Source organism: Pipistrellus kuhlii, unplaced genomic scaffold, assembly GCF_014108245.1.
Source record: "Pipistrellus kuhlii isolate mPipKuh1 unplaced genomic scaffold, mPipKuh1.p scaffold_m20_p_12, whole genome shotgun sequence".
In the NCBI taxonomy this organism is placed as follows: Eukaryota; Metazoa; Chordata; class Mammalia; order Chiroptera; family Vespertilionidae; genus Pipistrellus; species Pipistrellus kuhlii.
In genome coordinates, this window is record NW_023425427.1 from 26,961,236 (window position 1) to 26,983,991 (window position 22,756).

At 39.6% G+C, this 22,756-nt stretch overlaps 1 protein-coding gene across 2 annotated transcripts in view; it reads left to right on the forward strand.

The window, feature by feature from the left end:
• The first annotated feature begins 456 nt into the window (after positions 1-456).
• The window catches only part of CARNMT1 (carnosine N-methyltransferase 1), a 40,371-nt gene continuing 18,071 nt past the window's right edge, over positions 457-22,756 (forward strand). For both annotated transcript variants that reach the window (XM_036433770.2, XM_036433771.2), the window contains exons 1-3: positions 457-911; positions 12,066-12,261; positions 13,301-13,464. In XM_036433770.2, the coding sequence (XP_036289663.1) occupies positions 658-911; positions 12,066-12,261; positions 13,301-13,464 (614 nt within the window). In that variant the 5' untranslated portion in view covers positions 457-657. The remainder of the gene's footprint in view (positions 912-12,065; positions 12,262-13,300; positions 13,465-22,756) is intronic.

A 22,756-nucleotide genomic window follows, 5' to 3' on the forward strand; every position in this document is an offset into this window, starting at 1 on the left:
CATTTCCCTCTGCTGCCATCGCCAGTCAGGGCCCGATTAGGATTTTCACAGGCCCCTAGACCCTGACGAGATGATGGTGTTCTCCCCTTGTGTAATTAAAAGGAGAAATTCGTTTATGACATGAATGAAAACTTAAATTGGGGTGAATTCAAGACCTTCCTTCCAGACTGTGAAATAAAAATTTCGAATAAACTCATCAAAACTTCACTTTTTTTTTTTTTTTTTTTTGTCCTGCTTTTCCCTCCGCTAGTATTTGAGCTTCTAGAACTCCAACACGCACGAGGCCGCTGGCTGGCAGGTGTCAGGTCCGCGCCCCCAGGGAATTCCTCCCCCGCCCCGCCCACCCGGCCCTCTGCCCCGCCCCCGTGCGTGTCGTCGTGACGTCACGCGCCGTCGCCCAAGGTCGGCAGCCAATGAGCGCAGGCGGCCGCGGCCTTCCGACGCACCCTCGCCTGGTCCTGCGCGCCGGGTCCCGGAGCCGGGAAGACACGGCGGCTCCCCGCGCGCGGCAGGACGCTGGAGGCCGGAGGCGGCCCGCGGAGGCGGAGGCGGAGCGCGCCGCGAGCAGGGGGCGTGACGGGAGGAAGCCGCCCAGCCGCCACCACGCTTTCCTTCGCGGCGAGACGCAAGAGAGCCAGGCTGCGGGCCGCGGCCGCGATGCAGCGACGGCGGCGCCTCTCGCCGCCCGCCTCCCGGCTGCGGGAGGACGGCGGGGGCGGCGGCGGCGGCCGCGGGGGCCGCGACGGGAGCGGGGAGGTGGAAGTGCAGTTCTCCGCCGGGCGCCTGGGCTCGGTCGCGGTGGACTCGGCGGCGGCAGCGGCGGCGGCGGACACGCGCCCCACGGAGGAGGAGGAAGAGAGACTGGAGCGCGAGCACTTCTGGAAGATCATCAATGCCTTCCGCTACTACGGGTAAGGAGCCCGTGGCGGACCCCGGCCCGGCCCGTCGGGGCGCCCGCCCTCCCCCCATTCCCCGGCCGCCACGCCTCCGGGATCCCCGGCCCAGGCCGCCTGAGCTGACCCCCCGAGTCGTCCTACCCCGTCTCGGCGGCCCTGCTCACCGCCTGCGGCTCCTCTGTCTTCTGACCTCAGGATCAGCTTAGTTCTCCTGCCTTCCGTCCCGCCTGAAAGGTTTGGCTTTGAGGCCGGTGTGGGGGTGATCAGAAAAGTGCTTGTGACTATTTCAGACCCAAGAGGAGGATGGTGGTAAATTAATGTGTCCGGTGCTGGGCCATGATGGTTTGTGTGGTCGCTGGTCTCCAAACGGAACACGCGGAGAGCCAGCCCCAAGTTCACCGCCACGTGGGACGCGGCCGGAGGACGCGTGTCCCCACGCTGCTGCCAGTTGCGGGGAGAACAGCCTCAGACACCCCTCCACACACACACACAGCCCCTGGCGCTGAGGAGGTGCGAGCACGGTGGTGGTGAGCGATGAATGAATGACAAGGCTCCGTGTCTCTCTCACCGGTGGGTGACACGGAGGTCCGAAGTGATCCGGATGTTCTAACATTTGCTAACTTAGGGAGGGGCTTGAGAGAAGGCACAGTGAGAGCAGCCGCCTTTGTGATCTTTCATTTTGCAAATATGTATCCAATTCTCACCGTGAGCCTGGCTGGCGTGGTGGTAGGGCTTCATACTTGGCTTCACTTCTACTTTTCTTCTAGATGGATGTTAAACTAAGCTCAGCCACAAAGTTTTAACTCAGAGATCTGAAAGGGACTTGAATCAGCTGGATTTGTAGGCAAGGGAAACGTGTTTTTTAAAAACTGAAGAGATGAGTCCGCCGAGGGACAGACATATTCTGAGTCTGCAGTTGTAATCAAACATGACCTTCCCCGTGAGAAAAAGTGTTTCCCTAGATGGGCTTCTGCTGTGCTTTATGCAAACTTTTTTTTTTTTTTTTTTTTTTTTTATTTTATTGCTTGACTCTGACCTCCCCAAGGGCAGGGACTGAGCCTCGTTTATTTTTATGTCGCCAGTGCTGGCCATAGGTTTTTGAAGCTCTATTTTTAACTAATAAGTAGTAGCAAAGAAATATATGTCATTCCCAAGTCGTCTATCAATTTGTGAACAGTTGGTAAACTAGTCTATTACTATTCTGAATTTAGAAACTCTCCTGATAAAAGCTTAAAGTTGTTTTACAATCTGATTACATTAATGACATGAATTTTTGAAGTTTAGAGACTCTTAAAAAATATCTTTCATTGATTTCAGAGAGGAAGAGAGAGGGATAGATAGAAACATCAAAATGAGAGAGAATCATTGATCGGCTGCCTCCTGCATGCCCCCTACTGGGGGTCAAGCCCTCAACCCAAGCATGTGCCCTTGGCCAGAATGGAACCTGGGAGCCTTCAGTCTGCAGGTGGATTCTCTGTCCGCTGAGCCAAACGGGCCAGGGCTGAAGTTCAGAGATCTTGATGACATAATTTACTAAATAAACATTAGGATAGGAACCATTACTTATAGAACCCAAAAGAAAGTTAGTCGTATGGGGATTTTATTTAGTATCAACAGAGGAAGGAAGGCAGACAACCAGAGGATTGAATTTGATGTAATATTGTGCTGGAAGAGCCATACAGGCAGGAGAAGCAGCTGACATTAGATAGCTAAGAGTGGTAGATGCAGAAAAGTCCCATGCATTTACTATTAAAAAATCTAGAAAGAATCTTGTGAAATGTCTTTGGAATATAAAGGACATAATTAAAATGTGTTCTAAAATGTTAGGATTAATTTAGAATTGATATTATAATTAGGTATCAGATGGACCTTTTTGTTGTGGGGAGCAAAGGGACTTTGACCTGAATCTAGAACCCACATGTGGCAGTATAAAAAAGAGCGATTGTGTGCATGTTCTAGTACTGCGTTTCCCCTAAAATAAGACATCCTCCAAAAATAAGACCTAGCGCATGGAAAGATAAGACATCCCCTGAAAATAAGACCTAGCGCATCTTTGGGAGCAAAAATTAATATAAGACACTGTCTTATTTTCGGGGAAATACAGTAGTTGTGATACAGTTTTCTATACTCTCATCTCTCTATAAGTTTAATGTGGGACTGAGGTAAACTTCATTTTTTTAAAACAATCCTTTTTATTTGTATGTACTCTTGGATAAAACACTTTATATCTTTAGACTGAAAATAGTATATGATTAAAAATGTACTACTAAGCCGAAACCGGTTTGGCTCAGTGGTAGAGCGTCGGTCTGCAGACTGAAAGGTCCCGGTTCGATTCTGGTCAAGGGCATGTACCTTGGTTGTGGGCACATCCTGGTAGGAGGTGTGCAAGAGGCAGCTGGTTGATGTTTCTCTCTCATCGACGTTTCTAGCTCTCTATCTCTCACCCTTCCTCTCTGTAAAAAAATAAATAAAATATATATTTTTTAAAATGTACTACTTAGCCCTGACTGGTTTGGCTCCGTGAATAGAACATTGGCCTGCGGACTCAAGGGTCCCAGGTTCAATTCTGGTCAAGGGCATGTACCTTGATTGCAGGCACATACCCAGTGGGGGAGTGTGCAGATACATCTCACCTGATCGATGTTCCTTTCTCATCTCTATCCTTCTCCCTTTCTCTCTGTAAAAAGTTAATAAAATATATTTTTTTAAAAATATATATATATATCACTGAAAGGATTAGGGTTATAGAAAGCACCGTGTGTAGCAGAAAACTCTGGGTAGTTACATTCCAACATTTTAGGATTTTCTAGAGTTGCAGTGTTTAATATCTTGGCCGCTAATTACATCTGGATAAATTAAAACTTAAACTAATTAAAACTTAATAAAATTAAAAATGCATTTCCTCGGTCTCAAGTAGCCAGAGTTTGGTTTTACTTCTAGATGCTTTTTGTTAATATATATGAGATTTAGATGAAAAGTCATAGGGCAAGAAATGTCTTTTTATTAATGTTTTCTCTTTCCAGTGGCTTCCAATGTTGTGCTTGCTACAGATTTTACTGAGATGACATTCTCTAAAAATGATTATAATATTGTAAGGCATAGGGGAAAAAATGTTAGCCTTAAATTACTACTCTTGTTATGAATGAAGATACCTAGTTACATGGAAAATATTACAATTGAAAGATCAAAGATCTTGTCAGAATTGGCCTACTCTTGGAAATAGCGATTAGGTGAGATTTATTTTTTAGAGCTTAGATGTAGAACTCGTTTTTATAGTGAGGGGATAGGCCTATGAAGAGATGAGAAACTTGCCTAGGGTTACACAATCAAATTGTAATAGCGTCTGGCCTGAAATCCAAAATTGTTTACTAAAATTTTACCCTTATAAGCAGAGATACTAGTAAGAAAACTTTAACCTTGGGTATTTAATAAATATTTTATTTTATTTTTAATATTTTTATTGACTTTAGAGTGGAAGGGAGAGAGAAAAACATCAATGATGAGAGAGAATCATTGATTGCCTGCCTCCTGCACGCCCCACACTGGGGATCAAGCCCACAACTCAGGATGTGCCCTTGACCAGTATCGAACCCTGGACGCTTCAGTCTGAAGGACAACACTCTATCCACAGGGCCAAATCGGCTAGGACAGTGGTAGGCAAACACATTAGTCAACAGAGCCAAATATCAACAGTACAACGATTGAAATTTCTTTTGTGAGCCAAATTTTTTAAACGTAAACTTCTTCTAACACCACTTCTTCAAAGTAGACTCTCCCAGGCCATGGTATTTTGTGGAAGAGCCACACTCAAGGGGCCAAAGAGCCACATATGGCTCACGAGCCGCAGTTAGCCAATCATGGGGCTAGGGCTTTAATAAATATTTTAAATGGATTGAGGCAAACTTTCTGTCTGAAAAGGTAGGCTTTCCTTTGTGGAATTCTAGAGTAGTTCAACAGGTTCAGAGGGATGGGGTAGAGACCTTGGCCCTTGGCTCACAGCCAGCATAAACCCACCTAATAAAAGTTGGGGTCACTGCCTAGACCAGTGATTCCCCTGGTCACTTCCTAGACCAGCCTTCTAGAGAGAGCGGAAGGTAGAGACACCCTTACAGAAAGATGGCTGCTGACTACTTTCTCCCCTTAGCTGCCAAAAGATGTGGCCTCATTATGCTGATTGAGATCAGAACCAAGGAGAGTCTGAAGGTTATAAAACATTCCTTTAAAGCAAGCATGTCAAACTCAAAGGCTAACGCGGCCAAATAAGTAAGGTTTAAGTTTATGTGGGCCGCAAAAAACACACAAAAGCTTCAATTTTCATAGAAACATAGATTTATTTCGATAGAGACATGCTGAATACCAAGGACTGAAATAAATGAGTAATCGTTAACATAAAATAGAACATTTTAATAAAAATATTTTTTTATTAAACATTAACTTACCAGACACTGAATTACTGCACAAATTAATAAGTATAACGCAAATAAACCCATTTTTTTTCCTCCGAAAGTGAAAGATTTCCTTTTGTGCACACTAAACAAGTCAGTACAAGACTAATGATGTGGCATTTCGGCTACTAAAATATTAGCTGCTAGTATTAGTGGAGAAAAATGGTGTGCCTGTGCATATGGCGCTGAAGGAAAATGAATGCAATACGATTATAGTAATCAGTCATTAGTGAACGTTGTAGTAGTTTGTTACTAATAACTAGTAGCCCTGTGCACTAATCTGTGTGCCAGTAGCTTGCTGCCACCCTCCAGTAGCTCCCTCTACCCCCATAGCTGGCTACTCTGCGTCCTCCTGTAGCTTGCCGCTGCCCACCTGTTGCCCTGTAGCTCCTCTCACCCTTCCCCCCAAATAGCTTGCTGCCCTGTCCCCTCCTGTAGCTCTCTGCCGCTGGTTTGTAGCCAGTAGCTCGATGCTGCCCCCTGTAGCTCTGCACCTGCTGCTCTGCCCTCCTGTGGTTCCCTCCGCCTCCCTCCCATAGCTTGCTGTCCTGCCCCCTCCTATACCTCTGCCCCTGGTTGTAGCTCGCTGCCTCACCCTCCTGCTGATCCGTGATCTGGTCTTTATGCCATCTGGCCATCTGTCGTTACGCTTCATGGCGTAATGACCATTTGCATATTACTACATCTTTGCTATATAGGATTATGTATAACAGGATATTGTAAAAATTAAGTTACAAAATTTTTATTAAAGCGTTTCTTACATGCCATTATATTGGCTGGGCCACAAAAATATTATTTGGGCACCAAATGGGCCTGCGGATCATGAGTTTGACATGCTTGCTTTAAAGTAAGGTAGGCAAGCTTTTTTAAAAAAGGTTAGGCAATGAATATTTTAAGCTCTTGGGACTAGGTGGTCTCTGTTACAACTATTCAACTCTGCCCCAGTATGTGAATAAGTGGGCATGGCTATGTTCCAGTAAAACCCTTTTTACAAAAACAGACCAAGTAGCCAGGGTTGGGGAAGCATGTTTTGCCACCCCTGTCGTAAACACATACTCAGAGAGTTTTCCAACAAACTCAAAAAAGAGCCTGGAGGCTCTGGCTAGAAATAAGTGATATTCAAGGGTCTTAGGATTTGCAAACTGGAAACCAAGTAGGGAAAAAAACTCAGTTGTGCTCCGAAAAAGAAAAAGTTAATAGTTCTTATAGTAAAATGTGCATTTTTGAGACTCATCAGTCCTGTATTCTCTGCACTAGGATTGGTCCTGGTTGTGTTAGGCAGTCTGGATGATGGATGTCAGGTGGTCTTGATACATGAGTCCTTCATAGAGTGATCATGTATATCTAGGCATTACTGCAGAACTAGAAAGTTAAAATTTTAAGTTCCAGGCTGATTAAAACAACACTAAAATCATTTCCTCAGACTTCAACCTAAATGATTTTAGTAATTTCATAGCTTGACTATATAGTCACTCCATTTTATTTCTTTACTCTATTCCTCATAATGTAAGCATTTCCAGAATAGTGAAGCTATCCCCTGTAAAATAGTACAGAAAGGATTGGACTCTTCTCAACTTTGGTAAAACCTCACTTCAAGAGAGTCACTGTGGATGTATGTTACGGATAGCTTGGCATACCATTAAGTAACCAAGGGCTAAGGGATATGCTACAGCTCATCCCACTCTGTGTACTTACATCACTTCTGCAACAGGAATTGACAGCAAACATGTTCGGTTCTTCTGACCAATCCATGACTTACTTCAACTCCCCTGCTATCATGGAGATAAGTAGTCTCCACGGAGAACAAAAAGTGGGACCTAGGTTGCCTCACTGAACATTTCTGGATTGTTTTTCACATGTGAAATATGGAGGTTAAATAGTGACAAAGTTGAGACTTGTATTTTAGAAGAATTCATCTGATGGAGAGGTTAGGTTGGTTGGTTAGCTACAGCATTCCTAGGTAGCAGGCCTCTCAGTAATCATTGGGAAACATATGAGGGCCTGAGCTAAAGCATTGGAGAGGGGTGTAATTTGCATAGTTTTATGAAGGAGAATCAAAAGGATCTTATGCTTAATTGATTGTGTGGGCTATGGGAAGAGATATTTTAGGATGACTTGTTAGTTTTCTGACTCAGCCATGTAGGAAAAAGTACAAGTTTTTTTGTGGGACGTGCTAAGTTCATTTTGGATATGTTGACTTTTGAGGTATAGTGAGAGAATGTGGGGCAGCCAGTGTCCAGGAATACTAGGAATGAAGTACTAAAAGACTGTTTAATCTCTTGTCAGTAAATTGCAAACTGTTACAACTCTGCAACATACCATGCATGGTCTTAAATAGTTCAGTTAGTATCATACTCTACTGCTGGAAATATAAATTGGTACAACCTTTCTGAAAAATCAGTTTGTATCAAGAGACTTAAAAGTAGTATCCATTCTGGCCTGGTCATTCTTTGGGGAATTTGTGGTAATTTTTTTTTCTCTACAATCTAGACAGATTTGAAGACAAAAATTTATCATATGGGCAAGCAAAGTATCTAGAGGCCCAGTGTTCGGGAAATAGCTAAGTAAATTTTGGTTTCATAAGGTGAAACGATGAACTGTCATTGTAGTGATTTGCCATATAGTCATTTGAGAACCTTTTTCTGACCTGGGAAAATTCCTCTAATAAGGATAAAGACTTGCAAATGCTTCTAGAACTTGAATGTGCAGATCTTGTCAAAAGGCAGATTACATTTCAGTAGGTCTGGTGTAGTACCTGAGATTCTCCATTCCTAACCACATCCAGATGATCTGCTGTTTTGTGTACTACCACATTTTCATGAGAAAGGTGCTAAATAACTTTGTCTTAAACAACAAAACAGAAATATGCCAACAAGTTAGAAGTAGTTGCCTCTAAAAGAGGGATTTATACCTATAATTAAAATAATACTTTTAACCCTGACCAGTTTGGTTCAGTGGATAGAGCATCAGCCTGTATACTGAAAGGTCCCTGGTTCATTTCTGGTTGGGGGCATGAACCTTAGTAGCAGGCACATCCCCAGTAGGGGGTGTGCATGAAGCAGCTGATCGATGTGTCTCTCATCGATGTTTCTAACTCTCTGTCTCTCTCCCTTCCTCTCTGTAAAAAAATAAAAATATATATTTTTAAAAAGAGAATACTTTTATTTTTCTGCATTTTTTCATATTTTCATTGTCAATATAAAATTTTTATAAATTAGATATGCCTACTATATTTAAGCACTTAATGACTTGGTTTAGTGGACAGAATTTACTAAATCTCAATGGATGATATCTTCTGTACTTATTGTCATCACTGTTATTCATGTTTTTATATATGGGACGGTGGAGGACAGAGAAAGGAAGTAACTTGCCAAGGGTCACATAGTAAATAGGGGACATTAGCTGGATGTCAGTCCAGATTCGTTTGATAGAAGAGCTCACTATTATACTGTCTGGAGAGAGAGAGAGAGAGAGAAAGAGAGAGAGAGAGAGAGAGAGAGAGAGAGACAGAGAGACACAGAGAGAGAGAGACAGAGGCGCAAAAAAGCAGACATCAGTGCAACCATTCAGCGTCAGCCTGATCTTTTCACATCTCCTCTAACCTCTGAATACTACCATACCCGAACTTAAGTTTTTAAAAAATATATTTTATTGATTTTTTTTTTTTTTCCCAGAGAGGAAGTGGGAGGAATAGAGTTAGAAACATCGATAAGAGAGAAACATCCATCAGCTGCCTCCTGCACACCCCCTACTGGGGATATGCCTGCAAACAAAGTACATGCTTGCCGAAGCCGGTTTGGCTCAGGGTCTGCGGACTGAAAGGTCCCAGGTTCGATTCCGGTCGGGAATGTACATTGGTTGCAGGCACATCTCCGGTAGGGGGTGTGCAAGAGGCAGCTGGCCGATATTTCTTTCTCATCGACATTTCTAGTTCTCTTTCTCCCTTCCTCTCTGTAAAAAATCAATAAAATATATTTAAAAAAACAAAGTACATGCTCTTGACCTGAGTCAAACCTGGGTCCCTTCAGTCCTCAGGTTTACTCTCTATCCACTGAGCTAAACCAGTTAGGGCCAAACTTAAGTTTTATCAGAAGCTTCTTTAGAACTTCTTTAAATATTACTGTTCAGAAATTACAGAGTTATTTGACATAAGGTAAAAAAATGAGTTATTTGGGTGAAGAGAAATCCTGGCAACCAAATAAATGTATTTTTTAATACTGAGTAAATCAACATACGCATTTACTTATTGATTTGTTTTTATATGTAAAATGTAAAAAATGATGGTGTGAACACCATGAATCTACCACCCAGTTTTGAAAAATAATATTATCCTATCCCTTTCCACTCAAAGCACATCCCTTTCTTGAATTTTTGTTTCCTTGCTTTCGTGCTCGCTTCGGCAGCACATGTACTAAGATTGTTTCCTTGCTTTCCTTGTAGTTTTTCTACATATGTTCAGTTCATAGAATATATTGCTTACATAAAATGAAATTATATATTATATATTTTTCTACAACTTGATTTTTAAGCAAATTCCTGAATTTTATCCATATTGTGCATAGCCATAATTTATTAATTTAACTGCATTTCCTTGTGTGACTATACTGTACTTTATTGGTTCAGTCTATGTGATGGACCTTTAGGTTGTTTCCAGATTTTTAGTTTGTTATATCTAACAGTGCTGTGATGAAGCTTTTTCATGTTCATGGTGAGCATCCACAGGAATTTCTTGAGTCTGTGTCTAGGTGTATAATTGCTAGGTCATGTGGATTATGCATATTAAGCTTTACTAGGTAATGCTAAATTATTTTCCAAAGTAGTTATATTAATTTATGTACCCACCATCAATCAGAATATAAATATCTAATTGTTCTACTTTTTACTAACATTTCAGATAGACAGGCTTTTAGATTTTGCCCATCTGATTGAAATAAAATTGCATTTCACTGGGAGTGTAGCATTTAACTTTTTTAAATGATGTACTTTTTTTTTTCTAAATATTATTTCAGAGAGGAAGGGAGAGGGAGAGAGATATAGAAACAACAATGATGAGAGAGAATCACTGATCGGTTGCCTCCTGCATGCCCTCACTGGAGATTAAGCCTGCAACCTGGGCATGTGCCCTTGACCAGAATCGAACCCACTGGTCATGATGTTCTTTTCAAATTTTATAAATAGGTAGTCCCCAATGTGACCTTTAGAATTATGTGGAAACTTAATCCTCATCAGAGAATACGTTTTTCATCGATTCTAGAAAGAGAAGAAGGGGAAGATGGGGTAGGGGAGGGAGACAGAGAGAGACAGAGAGACAGAGAGAGACAGAGAGATTGCCTCATGCACATGTCCCAACCAGAGCCTGAAACCCTGGTATGTGACCTGACTAGGAATGGAACCCTTGACTCTTTGAGACTTCCATTTTAGCCAGAGTCACACCAGCCAGAACATAGTTATTTGGAAACTTAGCGCAAATATTGTCATGTAAAACGTTATACGATTTTGATTTTTAATTTTTTTACTACTTTTGTGATACACAATCCTATATAATAAACCTTAATATGCAAATCAACTGAATAGCAGAACTACCAGTTGCTGTGATATCCATTGACAGCAAGGGGCAGATGCTCAATGCAGGAGCTGCCCCCTGGTGGTCAGCTCGTTACCACAGCGGGAGTGCTGCTCAGCCAGAAGCCAGGCTGACAGCTGGTGAGCACAGCAGCAGTGGTGGGGAGCCTCTCCCACTTCCACTGTAGACAGGCGATTAGGAGCGAGAGGGCGCAGGCTGGGTTGAGGGACACCCTTCCTCCCCCACACACACATACACAGTGCATGAGTTCATGTACTGGGCCTCTAGTATCTTTTATTATATTTTGAAAAATTCAACTCGGTTGTCTCTTAGTAAATTTCAAAACATGTTTTTTTATCCTAAAGCTATTTCAGAGCAGCTTTCTGTTAACTTGATGGAAATATCTAAAGCATTCAGCTACTTTTGCTGAAAATTTTAAGTTTGAAAACTGAAATCATGACAATAAACTTATACACTAATTTTCTGTAATATTTTGTCCCCCTCTTCTCATTGATATTTATGACTTTTACTGGTTATAAACAGTTTGTCTTTTGTTTGGCTGCTTAGAGAATTTATACTCAGGTGAAAACATACAAGGCTTTCTAAATGGATATCCTTTAGGGCAGCGGTCGCCAACCTTTTGGATTTCACGGACCACCAATGGTCCACTGATCACCAGTTGGTGAACACTGCTTTAGGGAACCAAAGGATTGAGACAGGACATTATTCAACACTAGAGGCCCGGTGCACGAAATATGGGGGTTAGGGTTTCTCAGTTCGGCCTTTGTCCTCTCACAGTCTGGGACCCCTTGCTGCTTATTGCCCGCCTGCTCACTGCTCCTTCCTTAGCGCTGCCTTGGAGGCAAAAGAGGCTCCTGCCACTGCTGCTGCCCTCACCAGCCATGAGCCTGGCTTCTGGCTGAGTGGCGCTCCCTCTGTGGGAGCACACTGACCACCAGGGGGCAGCTCCTGCGTTGAGTGTCTGCCCCCTGGTGGTCAGTGCGCATCATAGCAACCAGTCATTTGCTGTAAAGGTCACTTAGGCTTTTATTACATCGTAGACTATAAGGGAATAATTGTTCAGAATGACAACCTTAAAATAAGATTGGCCTCTGCTGAGAATTCTTTTGCCAATTAAAAAAAACACCTTTTATGTTTTAGCACCAGTATGCATGAGCGAGTGAACCGAACAGAAAGACAATTTCGATCACTTCCAGCTAATCAACAGAAACTCCTTCCTCAGTTTCTTCTCCACTTGGACAAGATCCGGAAATGCATTGATCATAATCAAGAAATACTACTGACCATTGTGAATGATTGCATAACTATGTTTGAAAATAAAGCATATGGAGAAAATGTATGTGAAATTTGTTCTATTTGTTTTTTATTTTAGAGTTTAATCTCAATATTTTGAGGTCTTTATCTTTCTGGATTTCATTTTTGTAATTTTGTATATGTCATTTGCTCTACTTAGAGAATGTTTCCATTTGTGTATTCAGTCATTTGATTAGGCTTAATAGAACAGTATGCCAGAACCTAGATTTGTTCACTGACTTTTTTCTTTAAATACCATTTTAATATACTTTTACAATGTTCTGGCATATAGAGTTAGTGGCTTAAACTTTTATAAGCAATTTTAGTAGTTTTCTAAAATTACTTTCCCTTGCTAAACTCATTGTTCCCAATATCTTGTATCTATTGATAGTCATCTTTTGTTTGTTTTATTTTATTTTTAGTCCTCACCCAAGGATATGATTTTCATTGATTGTAAAGAGAGGAAAAGGCGGGGAGAGAGAAACATCATTCGGGTGCTTCCTGCATGTGCCCCAACCAGGGATTGAACCCACAATATGGGCACGTGCCCTGACCAGGAATCAAACCCGTGACCCTTTGGTGCACAGGATGACGCTCTAGCCAACTGAGCCATACCAGCCAGGGCAAGTCATCTTTTAAGAAATGATTTTCACTTATAAATCTCAAGGGACTGGCAGTAATAGACACTGAAGTCCTCTTTTTGTATCCACAGGATAGATACAGTTGGGCCACTCCACTGTGAGCCTCTCCATGCTGCCCCATCAATGACCTGGAAGGACTTTCTTTTCTCTCTTAGAGAGAGAATGTTTGATCTCCATAGCAATGCTGGTCCTCTCCTGAGTAAAGACTGCTTAATTATATGGTGGTTTCATGATTAATGGACCATAATCTATTGAGGGTAGAAGTGAGACCACCAAACTTTTCCTTTAGGATCTCAAGCTGCACTCGAACCCTGCTGAGGTGAGAGGCCAGTGATTTATCCACTAAACCATCTATATAGCCTCTTAGTAGCATGTTTATTTAAGCATATTCAAGATTGATTACTTTTATCAGAAATTAATTGATTTCTCTTTTTAAAACAGGGGAATGGGAAGATTATGCCAGCATCTACATTTGACATGGATAAGTTAAAATCCACATTGAAACAGTTTGTGAGAGACTGGTGTGAAAGTGGAAAAGCAGAAAGGGATGCCTGCTACCAGCCAATCATTAAAGAAATTTTAAAAAGTTTTCCAAAAGAGAGATGGTAAATAGTATCTTGTTTTAAATCAATTTCTTTAAGATATGTAAGCACTGAGTTTTTCTATGAGACATTTCACAGTCTTGATTCATTTTTATAGTTACTTGTGCCTGTATTTTTTTCATGTGTGGGTGTGTGGTGGTATATTGGTGCTTGGATGCTTTATGTGAGGTTGCAGTTAACATGAAAAAAATTTGCTTTAGCACATATTGGAAATTAGAATTTAAATAATGAGAGGGTTAGGTTGAATGTCCGTTATCAATGCTGTCTTAATTGTTTGCTTTATGGAAGAGCAAAAAGCTCCAAACTGTTTTACTAATTTTCCTCATTATGACATCCTTGTAAGCAAATGAGGGACCGATAGCATACAACAGATTCTTTACTTTTTATGTTGAAAATCTTGAGCACTTTGAAGCCTATGAGAATAACATTTACAAATATATAAAATACATAGGATTCCCAGAAACCAATAATTATCAATAACTTAAAAAGCTGCTCTTTATCACGTATTGCATTAAAATCTAGCAGCAAGAATTACTGTATTTTGAAAATACTGAACGGTACATATGTTATTTTGAGAATTTCAATAACTAATATGAAATGAAAACATGTGATTTCTATTGTTGATAACAGTATAGGTACTACCAAAACTATTTGTTGCCCGTTTTTATAATTGAAAAAAAAAAAGTATCAGTTAAAGGTTACGGTAATGAAATTAAAGCGTATTTTTTTTCCTCTTCCCATTATAGATTCAGTGTATTCTCCATAGACCCCTTGGGTCTCTGGATGTCAGGTTAGAAACTCCCGATGTAGAGATTATATGTTTAAGGAGAACCACTGGATGGAATTTCATAGATAGGTTCCTTTTCCTCATCTCCTTCCCTTCTTCAATGATTGGCATCTTTAAGTTTGGTGTATTTTTCCAGAAATTTCATCTGTGTGTGTGTGTGTGTGTGTGTGTGTGTGTGTGTCTTCTTTCTCTCTTTTAAAGAAAGTTTTCATATTGAAACTAGAGGTCCTGTGCATAACATTCATGCACTCGGGAGGAGGGGGTCCCTCAGCTCAACCTGCGCCCTTTAGCAGTTTGGGAGCCCTCAGGGGATGTCGCACTGATGGCTTAGGCCTGCTCCCCACTAAGCTGCAGGTGGGCATCCTTAGTGCTGCTGCGGAGGCAGGAGAGGCTTGAGCTGAGTGGTGCATCTTCTGTGTTAGCGCATTGACCACCAGGGGGCAGCTCCTGCATTGAGCGTCTGCCCCCTGGTGATTAGTGAGCGTAATAGCGACTGGTTGTTCAACATTCAGTCGATTTGCATATTACCCTTTTATTTTATAGGCTAACTTTAGAATTACAAATGTGATATATGATTTTTTACAGAGAGCTCCTGCATACTCTTTACCTATATTCATTAATTCTTAATACGTATTTAACATTTGCTTTCTTTTTTCTACTTTTCTGCCTCCTACTTTCCCTACTTTAGTTGTATGTTCTTAAGAACAATGATAGTCTCTTAATATAAACACAGTGCATTCACATTAAGGAAATTAACTATGAATACTGTTTTCTAATTTATAGTCTCTATTCAAGTTTCATAAATCCTGATAATGTCCTTTGTAACACTCATTTTTTTGTCCAGTCTAGAATTCAACCTAGGATAGCGCAGTAAGTTTGATTGTAACGTCTTAATCTTTTGCTTGCTTGCTTGTCTAGAACAACATGCATTTTACTCTCTTAGAGCTCTAGAGATCAGAAATATCAAACCAGTTTTTCTGGACTAAAGCCGAGGTTTCAGTTGGACGGAGCTGCTTTCCTTTGTTCCCCTGGTTCCCTTCCTCCAGTTTTAAAACCAAAAACACAGGCAGCACCTTGTTTCGGTGCCACATTGCCTTCTCTTGTCTAATGCCCTATCTTTAATCTGGAACAGTTCCTTAGCCTTTTGCTTGTCTTTATGACATTGACATTTTTTGAAGTGTACGAGGAAATTATTTCATAGAATTTTCCTGCCTGATATTGATGTTTCTTCATGAAAAGATCTCGGATATATATTCTCTTTGAAAATGATAAAAACTTATCTCTGCTCCTAGAGGCCTCACAGTTCTGTGTCTTGTGGGTTTTTCACAAATGGCCACTTTATCAAGTTAGTAAGGAAAATATAGAGCAGGCAGGCTCTAAAAGAATCTTTCATAATATAACATTAAAAAAATCACAGGAGTGATATATGTTGGTTAGAGGCAATTCTAGGCCCTGTACACTTTCAGAGGTAGGGGATTATAAGAAGGCATGCACACCAGGAGGTGGGAGCCACTTCAGTATCTGTTTGCCACAATTATTGCCAGGTGTACCCTTTAAGGGTTTTGCCTTCCTACTAGCAATGTATGAAAGTGCCTCAACATATTAAGTATTCGAACTTTTGCCAGTCTAATGGGGTGGGGAATTGTATATTGGCATAATTTTATTTTTATTTCTTTTATTATGAGTGAAGTTATCATCTTCCAATGTGTAAGTGCCATTTTGTATTTTTTTTAAGATATTTATTTATTTTTAAGAACATATTGATTTTTTACAGAGAAAAAAGGAGAGGGATAGAGAGTTAGAAACATCGATGAGAGAGAAACATCGATTAGCTGCCTCCTGCACACCCTCTACTGGGGATGTGCCCGCAACCAAGATACATGTCCTTGACTGGAATCGAGCCTGGGACCCTTCAGTCTGCAGGCTGATGCTCTATCCACTGAACCAAACCAGTTAGAGCTCTTTTTTTGTTTTGAGAATAATATATTCATGTCTTTTTCCCCCCTCATTAAAAAAAAAAAAGTTAAATGAGGTGAGATGCATATAACAGAAGTAACCATTTTAAAATTAACAATTCAGTGGCATTAAGTACATTCATAATGTGCCTCCTTCATCTCTCTATAGTTCTAAAACATTTTCATCAACCCCAAATAAACCCTGTACCCATTAAGCAGTTACTCCCCATCCTTTTACCCACTTCCAACTTTGTCAGCAGTTTGAACATAAGGTACATAGATGTGGGTTTCTTTATGTTTATCCTGCTTGGGATTTGCTTTGCTTCTGGAGGTTTGAGTGGATATATATCGTCAAATCAAACATTCTTTGCTCTTGTCTCTTCATGTATTTCTCCTCCCCTTTTCTCTATTTCTTTTTGTTCTGAGATTCCAGTTACATAACAGACATTAAACTGACATTGTCAGGTATTGCCCTTTTTCCATACTGCCCCCTCTTTTTGTATGTTATTTTGGATAATTTATATTGACCTTAAATTTCACTGATTCTTTATTATGCCAGCCTGTTGATAAACCCCCTGAAAGACTTATTTCTGATACCGCATTAAAAAAAAAAATTCTAGGACTTCAATATATACATATATTTTGATGGTTCCCAATTTGGGGCACATATTTTGATTTGATTTTTAAAGGAGTTACTTCGAGAATGCGTCATTAACAGTGAATTTTTTGCATTTCTATGGTTCTAGGAGCCTCATATACAGTATATAAATATGTTGTGACCTGTTTATACATTTAGTTCTCTATTATGTTTTGAAACTTCGTTATTTTTTCATATCACTTCATATTATTATTTTTTATATAATATCTTAATGCTTTCTTTCTCGGTACTAGTATTTCAACTGTCCTTTCATTCTTTTATTTTTCTCTTTTGTGGATGCCATGCTCTTTGGAAGCTTGTTTAGACCAAGTTAATGGCCCTTTAGGCTTCTTCCATGTGAATAGGAGTTCACTTTTTGAATAAGAATTATATGTCACAGGGCAGGGCATCAGGATTTTAGAGAAGCTTAGGTGGGGCATGGCCAAAAAGAGGTTGAGGATCACTGATATATTTTGTCGTGTGTGTATTTTCTCTGTGTTGGAATTTCCTATTTGTACATGTGATCTGCCTTTTCCATTTGATTCTTTAACATTTTTAATGGTTATTTTAAAATCCCTTTCTGATAATCCTAACGTGCTATTTGTGGGTCAGCTCTGTTGAAGGCTTCTTCTCACAACAATGGGTTATATTTTTTTGCTTCTTTGCATGTTTCATAATATTTTATTGAATGGCCGACAGTGCATGCAAAGGAACAGTAGAAACTGAAGTAAATAATATTGACAGCCTTTTTCTGGCAGACTGCTAGTGTGGGGGGCTGAGTGAATCTCAGATGTTTTTAATATTTTAATATTCTTACATATATTAGCTTTTTAAGAAAATTTTGTCCATAAACCTTGCATCTAGAAATATGACAGTAACAATATTGGTGCTTTCTATAAAAGGAGAGTTTTTAAGTTTTCATCTGTGTAATGGCTGCAAATATACCTGTTTGAATACTTGTATGTCTGTATGCCATGTAGATTATGTTTAGCTGATTAAGTATTATAAAAATCATCCACTGTTTTCTGCTTATCATTAGTAATCTATATATGTGTGTGTGTGTGTGTGTGTGTGTGTGTGTGTATATATATATATATATATGTATATATATATATATATGTATACACACACATACATATATAAAAGCTTAAGCCAACCGCATGACTAGTCAACCAAACAACCAGTCAACTGGTTGCTATGACGTGTACTGACCACCAGGGGGCAGCCGTTCAAGGCAGAAACTGCCCCCTGGTGGTCAGTGTGCTCTCACGGTCCCTCCCCCCCAGCCAGCCAGCCCCTATTGGGACTGGATGAGAAGGCCCCGATTGCCATCCAGGCCAACAGACACAAATTTTGTGCCTAGTTTTTTTATATTCTGTGCTGTAATTACCTTCTGAACACACAGTTGAAGTGATTATAGATTTATTTTATATTTGTGATTCCTATATATCTTAAAACTTTCATTATTTTTATTCCATTGTTGATGACAGTTATGACACTTTACTGATTTTCAATTCTATAAATATTTCTTCATCAGATGTATAGTGTTCTGGGTGTGAAACCCAGAAATAGCTCAGTAAGGGAGTAATGTTGAAAGATAATTGAATTTATTATTATTATATTATCAGATGTGAAAACAATAAATAAAAGACCACTGCTTATTTCTCTGTTTCCAAATATCTAATATATAAGATTCAGGAGTATTATGAGTTTCTTTTTTTTTTTTTTCAAATTCATTGCTCTTTTTTTGGTTGTGCCCTGTAAATATCATTTAGGAAGATTTCAGTGACATGTTTTACTAGAAAGTTTATTCATAGGTTTCAAAATTGGATAGATTAAAAAAAAAAAAAGATTTTTATTGAATTCAGAGAGGAAGGGAGAGAAAGAGAGATAAACATCAGTGATGAGAGAGAATCATTAGTTGGCTGCCTCCTGCACACCCCCTGCTGGGGATTGAGCCCACAACCTGAGCATGTGCCTTTGACTGGAATCAAACCTGGGACCCTTCAGTACACAGGCTGATTCTCTACCCATTGAGCCAAACCAGCTAAGGCTGCATATACTAGTATTTTAAAATACTTCATTTATTGGAATTGCATGACATAGTACTCATTTGGCAAGCTTTTATTTACATTTTTAGTATCCACGGACTTGTTAATGCATTTGTATTCAAATTTTATTAGTGAGCACACAGTATGTTGGGGTTCCTAATTTTTTATATAACACTCTCTTCAAGTTTTTATATTCTTTACTGGGGTCCCTCGGCCTGGCCTACACCCTCTTGCAACCCAGGACCCCTCGGGGATGTCAGATAGCTGGTTTTGGCCTGATCCCCACAGGCCCAATCCAGACAGAAGGGAGCTTGTCCCTGTGCATTGAGCATCTGTCCCCTGGTGGTCAGTGCTTCTCATAGCGACTGGTCAACCTTGGTCATTTGTTCATTCAATAGCTTAGGCTTTTATATATACTGAGTGGCCAGATTATTATGATCTCTGAACGCATAGTAATCTGGGCACTCAGAGTGTGTGTGTGTGTGTATGTGTGTGTGTGTGTGTGTGTGTGTATTAGAGGCCTAGTGCATGAATTCGTGCATAGGTGGGGTCTGGCCAGCCTGGCCAGGGGAAAGGGACCTGGGTGATTAGCCAGCCTGCCTGCTGGTCAAATTCCTGGTTGAGGGGACAATTTGCATATTAGCCTTTTATTATATAGGATATACACTGAGTGGCCAGATTATTATGCATTCAGAGATCATACTGTGTTTCCCCGAAAATAAGACATCCTCCAAAAATAAGACCTACTTAAAGGTTTCCTTCTAAGTGAAATATAAGGCATCCCCCTGAAAATAAGGCCCCCCCTAGGCTAAACATGAGAGATTTGGTCCACTGATTCTGAAAGAAATGGAGAAATTTACCAGGAAATTCAGGAATTGGATTGTTATGATGTTCCAGAAGATGATGACATGATTGTCATTGAATAAATGAGTAAATTGTTGATACTGTAGGATTCACAGTTTGTCTGGTTTGTGTTGACAACTACCATACTATCATACCGAATACAGGTAATAAATTTCCTTTATTTTCATTTAACAATAAATGTGTACTGTATTCTTCTTCATGGAAAAATAAGACAGCCCCTGAAAATAAGACCTAGCGCATCTTTGGGAGCAAAAATTAATATAAGACACTGTCTTATTTTCGGGGAAATAGGGTAATAATCTGACCACTCAGTGTAGTTTTCAGTCATTCACCTCCTAGGTTAAATTTATTTCTAAGTATTGAGTTCTTTGTTCTTTTAGATGGAATTTACAATAGCTGATGTATAGAAACACAGCTGATTTTTGTGCTGGACCCTGCAATTTTGGTTATTTATTTGCTCTAGTAGCTTTCTTGTGGATTCTTTGGGATTTTCTACATATAGGATATGCCATCTGTGAATAGAGATAGTTTTTAACCTCTCCCTTTCCCATTAGAAGAATGATTTTTTCTTCTATTCTTGAATAAAGGTGAAGGGGTCTCCTTAGTCTTAGAGGGAAAGCTTTAGTCTTTCACCGTTGAGTATGATGTTAGCTGTGGGTTTTCATAAATGCCCTTGATCATATTGAGTTATCCCTCTATTCCTACGTCTTGAGGGTTTATGTCATGAAAGATGCTGCATTTTGTCAATGCCTTTTCTTTGTAAAGTGAAATGATTGTGGATTTTTTTCTTTGTTCTATTAATGTGCTTTATTACATTGATAGACTTTCCTTATGGTGAAACACCCTTATATTGCTGAGATAAATCCCACTTGGTCACGGTGAATAATTTTTATATATTGGATTCTATTTGCTAATTTTTTTGAGGATTATGACATTTATACGTATAAGTGATACTGATGTGTGTGTGTTTTTTTGTGAATTTTTTTCTTGTAATGCCTTTATCTGACTTTGCTATGAGAATAATGTTGGGCCTCGTGGAATGATTTAGGGAGTGTTCCCTCCTCTTCAATTTTTTTGGAAGAGTTTGAGAAGAATTGGTGTTTATTATTCTTTACATGTTTAGTAGAATTCACCAGTGAGACCACCTGGTGTAAAATTTTTCTTTGTTGGGATGTTTGCCTATTTACCCATGGAATGTTGAGGGGCAACATTGAGGTCTACTTCTAATTATTATTTTTTTTAATTATTTTTTCTTTTGTTAACATATTTTTATTAATTTCAGAGAGGAAGAGAGAGAGAGAGAGAGAGATAGAAACATCCATGATAAGAGGGAATCCCCGATTGGCTGCCTCCTGCACACCCCCTAATGGGGATTGAGCCTGCAACCCAGGCATGTGTCCTTGGCTGGAGTCGAACCTGGGACCCTTCAGTCCACAGGCCAATGCTCCATCCACTTAGCCAAACCAGCCAGGGCTAATTATTCTTTATAAGATATGAAATCTTCCTCATATGACTTGTTTCAAAGACTCATGGCTTAAGTTGGAATAAATAGCTAAAATTTAGTTTCTAAAGCCTGCCTCTGTGTACCTTAATAAATGGTATAGATTATTTTGTTATTTTTAACAAATGGTCATTATAAAAATGGTCCTACATGAATTATTCTACAACTATTAGAATTACCTAATTTCTTACATTTGCTTATTTTTCAGCTTTTCTTTAATTTTTAAAGGTATATTTTATTGATTTTTTTTTTTTTTTTTTGCAGAGAGGAAGGGAAAGGGATAGAGAGTTAGAAACATTGATGAGTGAGAAGCATCGATCAGCTGCCTCCTGCTTACCTCCCACTGGGAATGTGCCCGAAGCCAAGGTACATGCCCTTGACCAGAATCGAACCTGGGACCTTTCAGTCCACAAGCTGAGGCTCTATCCACTAAGCCAATCTGGTTAGAGCTATTTTTCAGTTTTTAAAAAATATTTTTATTGATATTTAGAGAGAGAAAAACATGGATGTGAGAATGAAACATCAGTTTGCTGCCCCCTGCACACTCTCCACAGGGGATTGAGCCCACAATCCAGGCAGGCATATGCCATAACCTGGAATCAAACCGGCAACCATTTGGTGCACAGGATGACACCCAACTGAGCCACAGCAGGTGCGGCTGTTTTTTTTTTTTTTTTTTTTTTTTTTAATATTTTAAGTTTTATGAGCTTTTATAAACGTGGATTCAAAAGGGCATTATATTCTTAAAAATTTCTAGTTGGTGCTCTCAATGTGTGTATTCATTGCTCTGCACTATAATTGACAATAGTTGAATAGTTTCTGTAAACATAAAAGGCCATATATTATTTCTCAAAATCCAAAATATCTTTGTTTCTGAAAAGTAGATGGTGTGGTGTGAAAAACAATTAAACATTTTTTGAATAGGTAAAACGTTTCACAGGGTTCAATATTTTAAAGGTTTCGAAGGATAGATAGCCTCTTTTCCATAACTGTTAACTAGCCAATCACTTCCCTTTCTTGGAAATAATCAATATTGTAAAAGTAGATAGGAATTTCTAAACTTTAAGATCCATATTCATATTAGAGTCATAACTCTTCCATAAAAAGTAAACCCAAATTTAAGGAGGCATAATTATAGCCCTTCAAAATCCAGGTTGATTAGATAAATGCTGGTCAAGTTTGGGTCTCAGATACATTCCCAGGACCCTGTTTGTGTTTCAGCAAGCATTCAAGGTCTTTATACTTGGCTGGATCGACTCAGATTTATGTCAACTAGCCTTTTGATTGTGTTCTCTTCCTTTTGAAATGTCAATAAAGGCCTTTCTAAGTTGCTATTTATAAAAGATAATTTATTTAAATATGTATAGAATGAACAATATTTGTATCATTAAAATATATTTTTTCTATGGAAACAAATTTGTCTTATCAGTTTGTCTAATTCATTCCTGTATAGAATTTTTAAATGCCTGGGTCTACAAGCACAAGCAGCTTTGAAGTCAC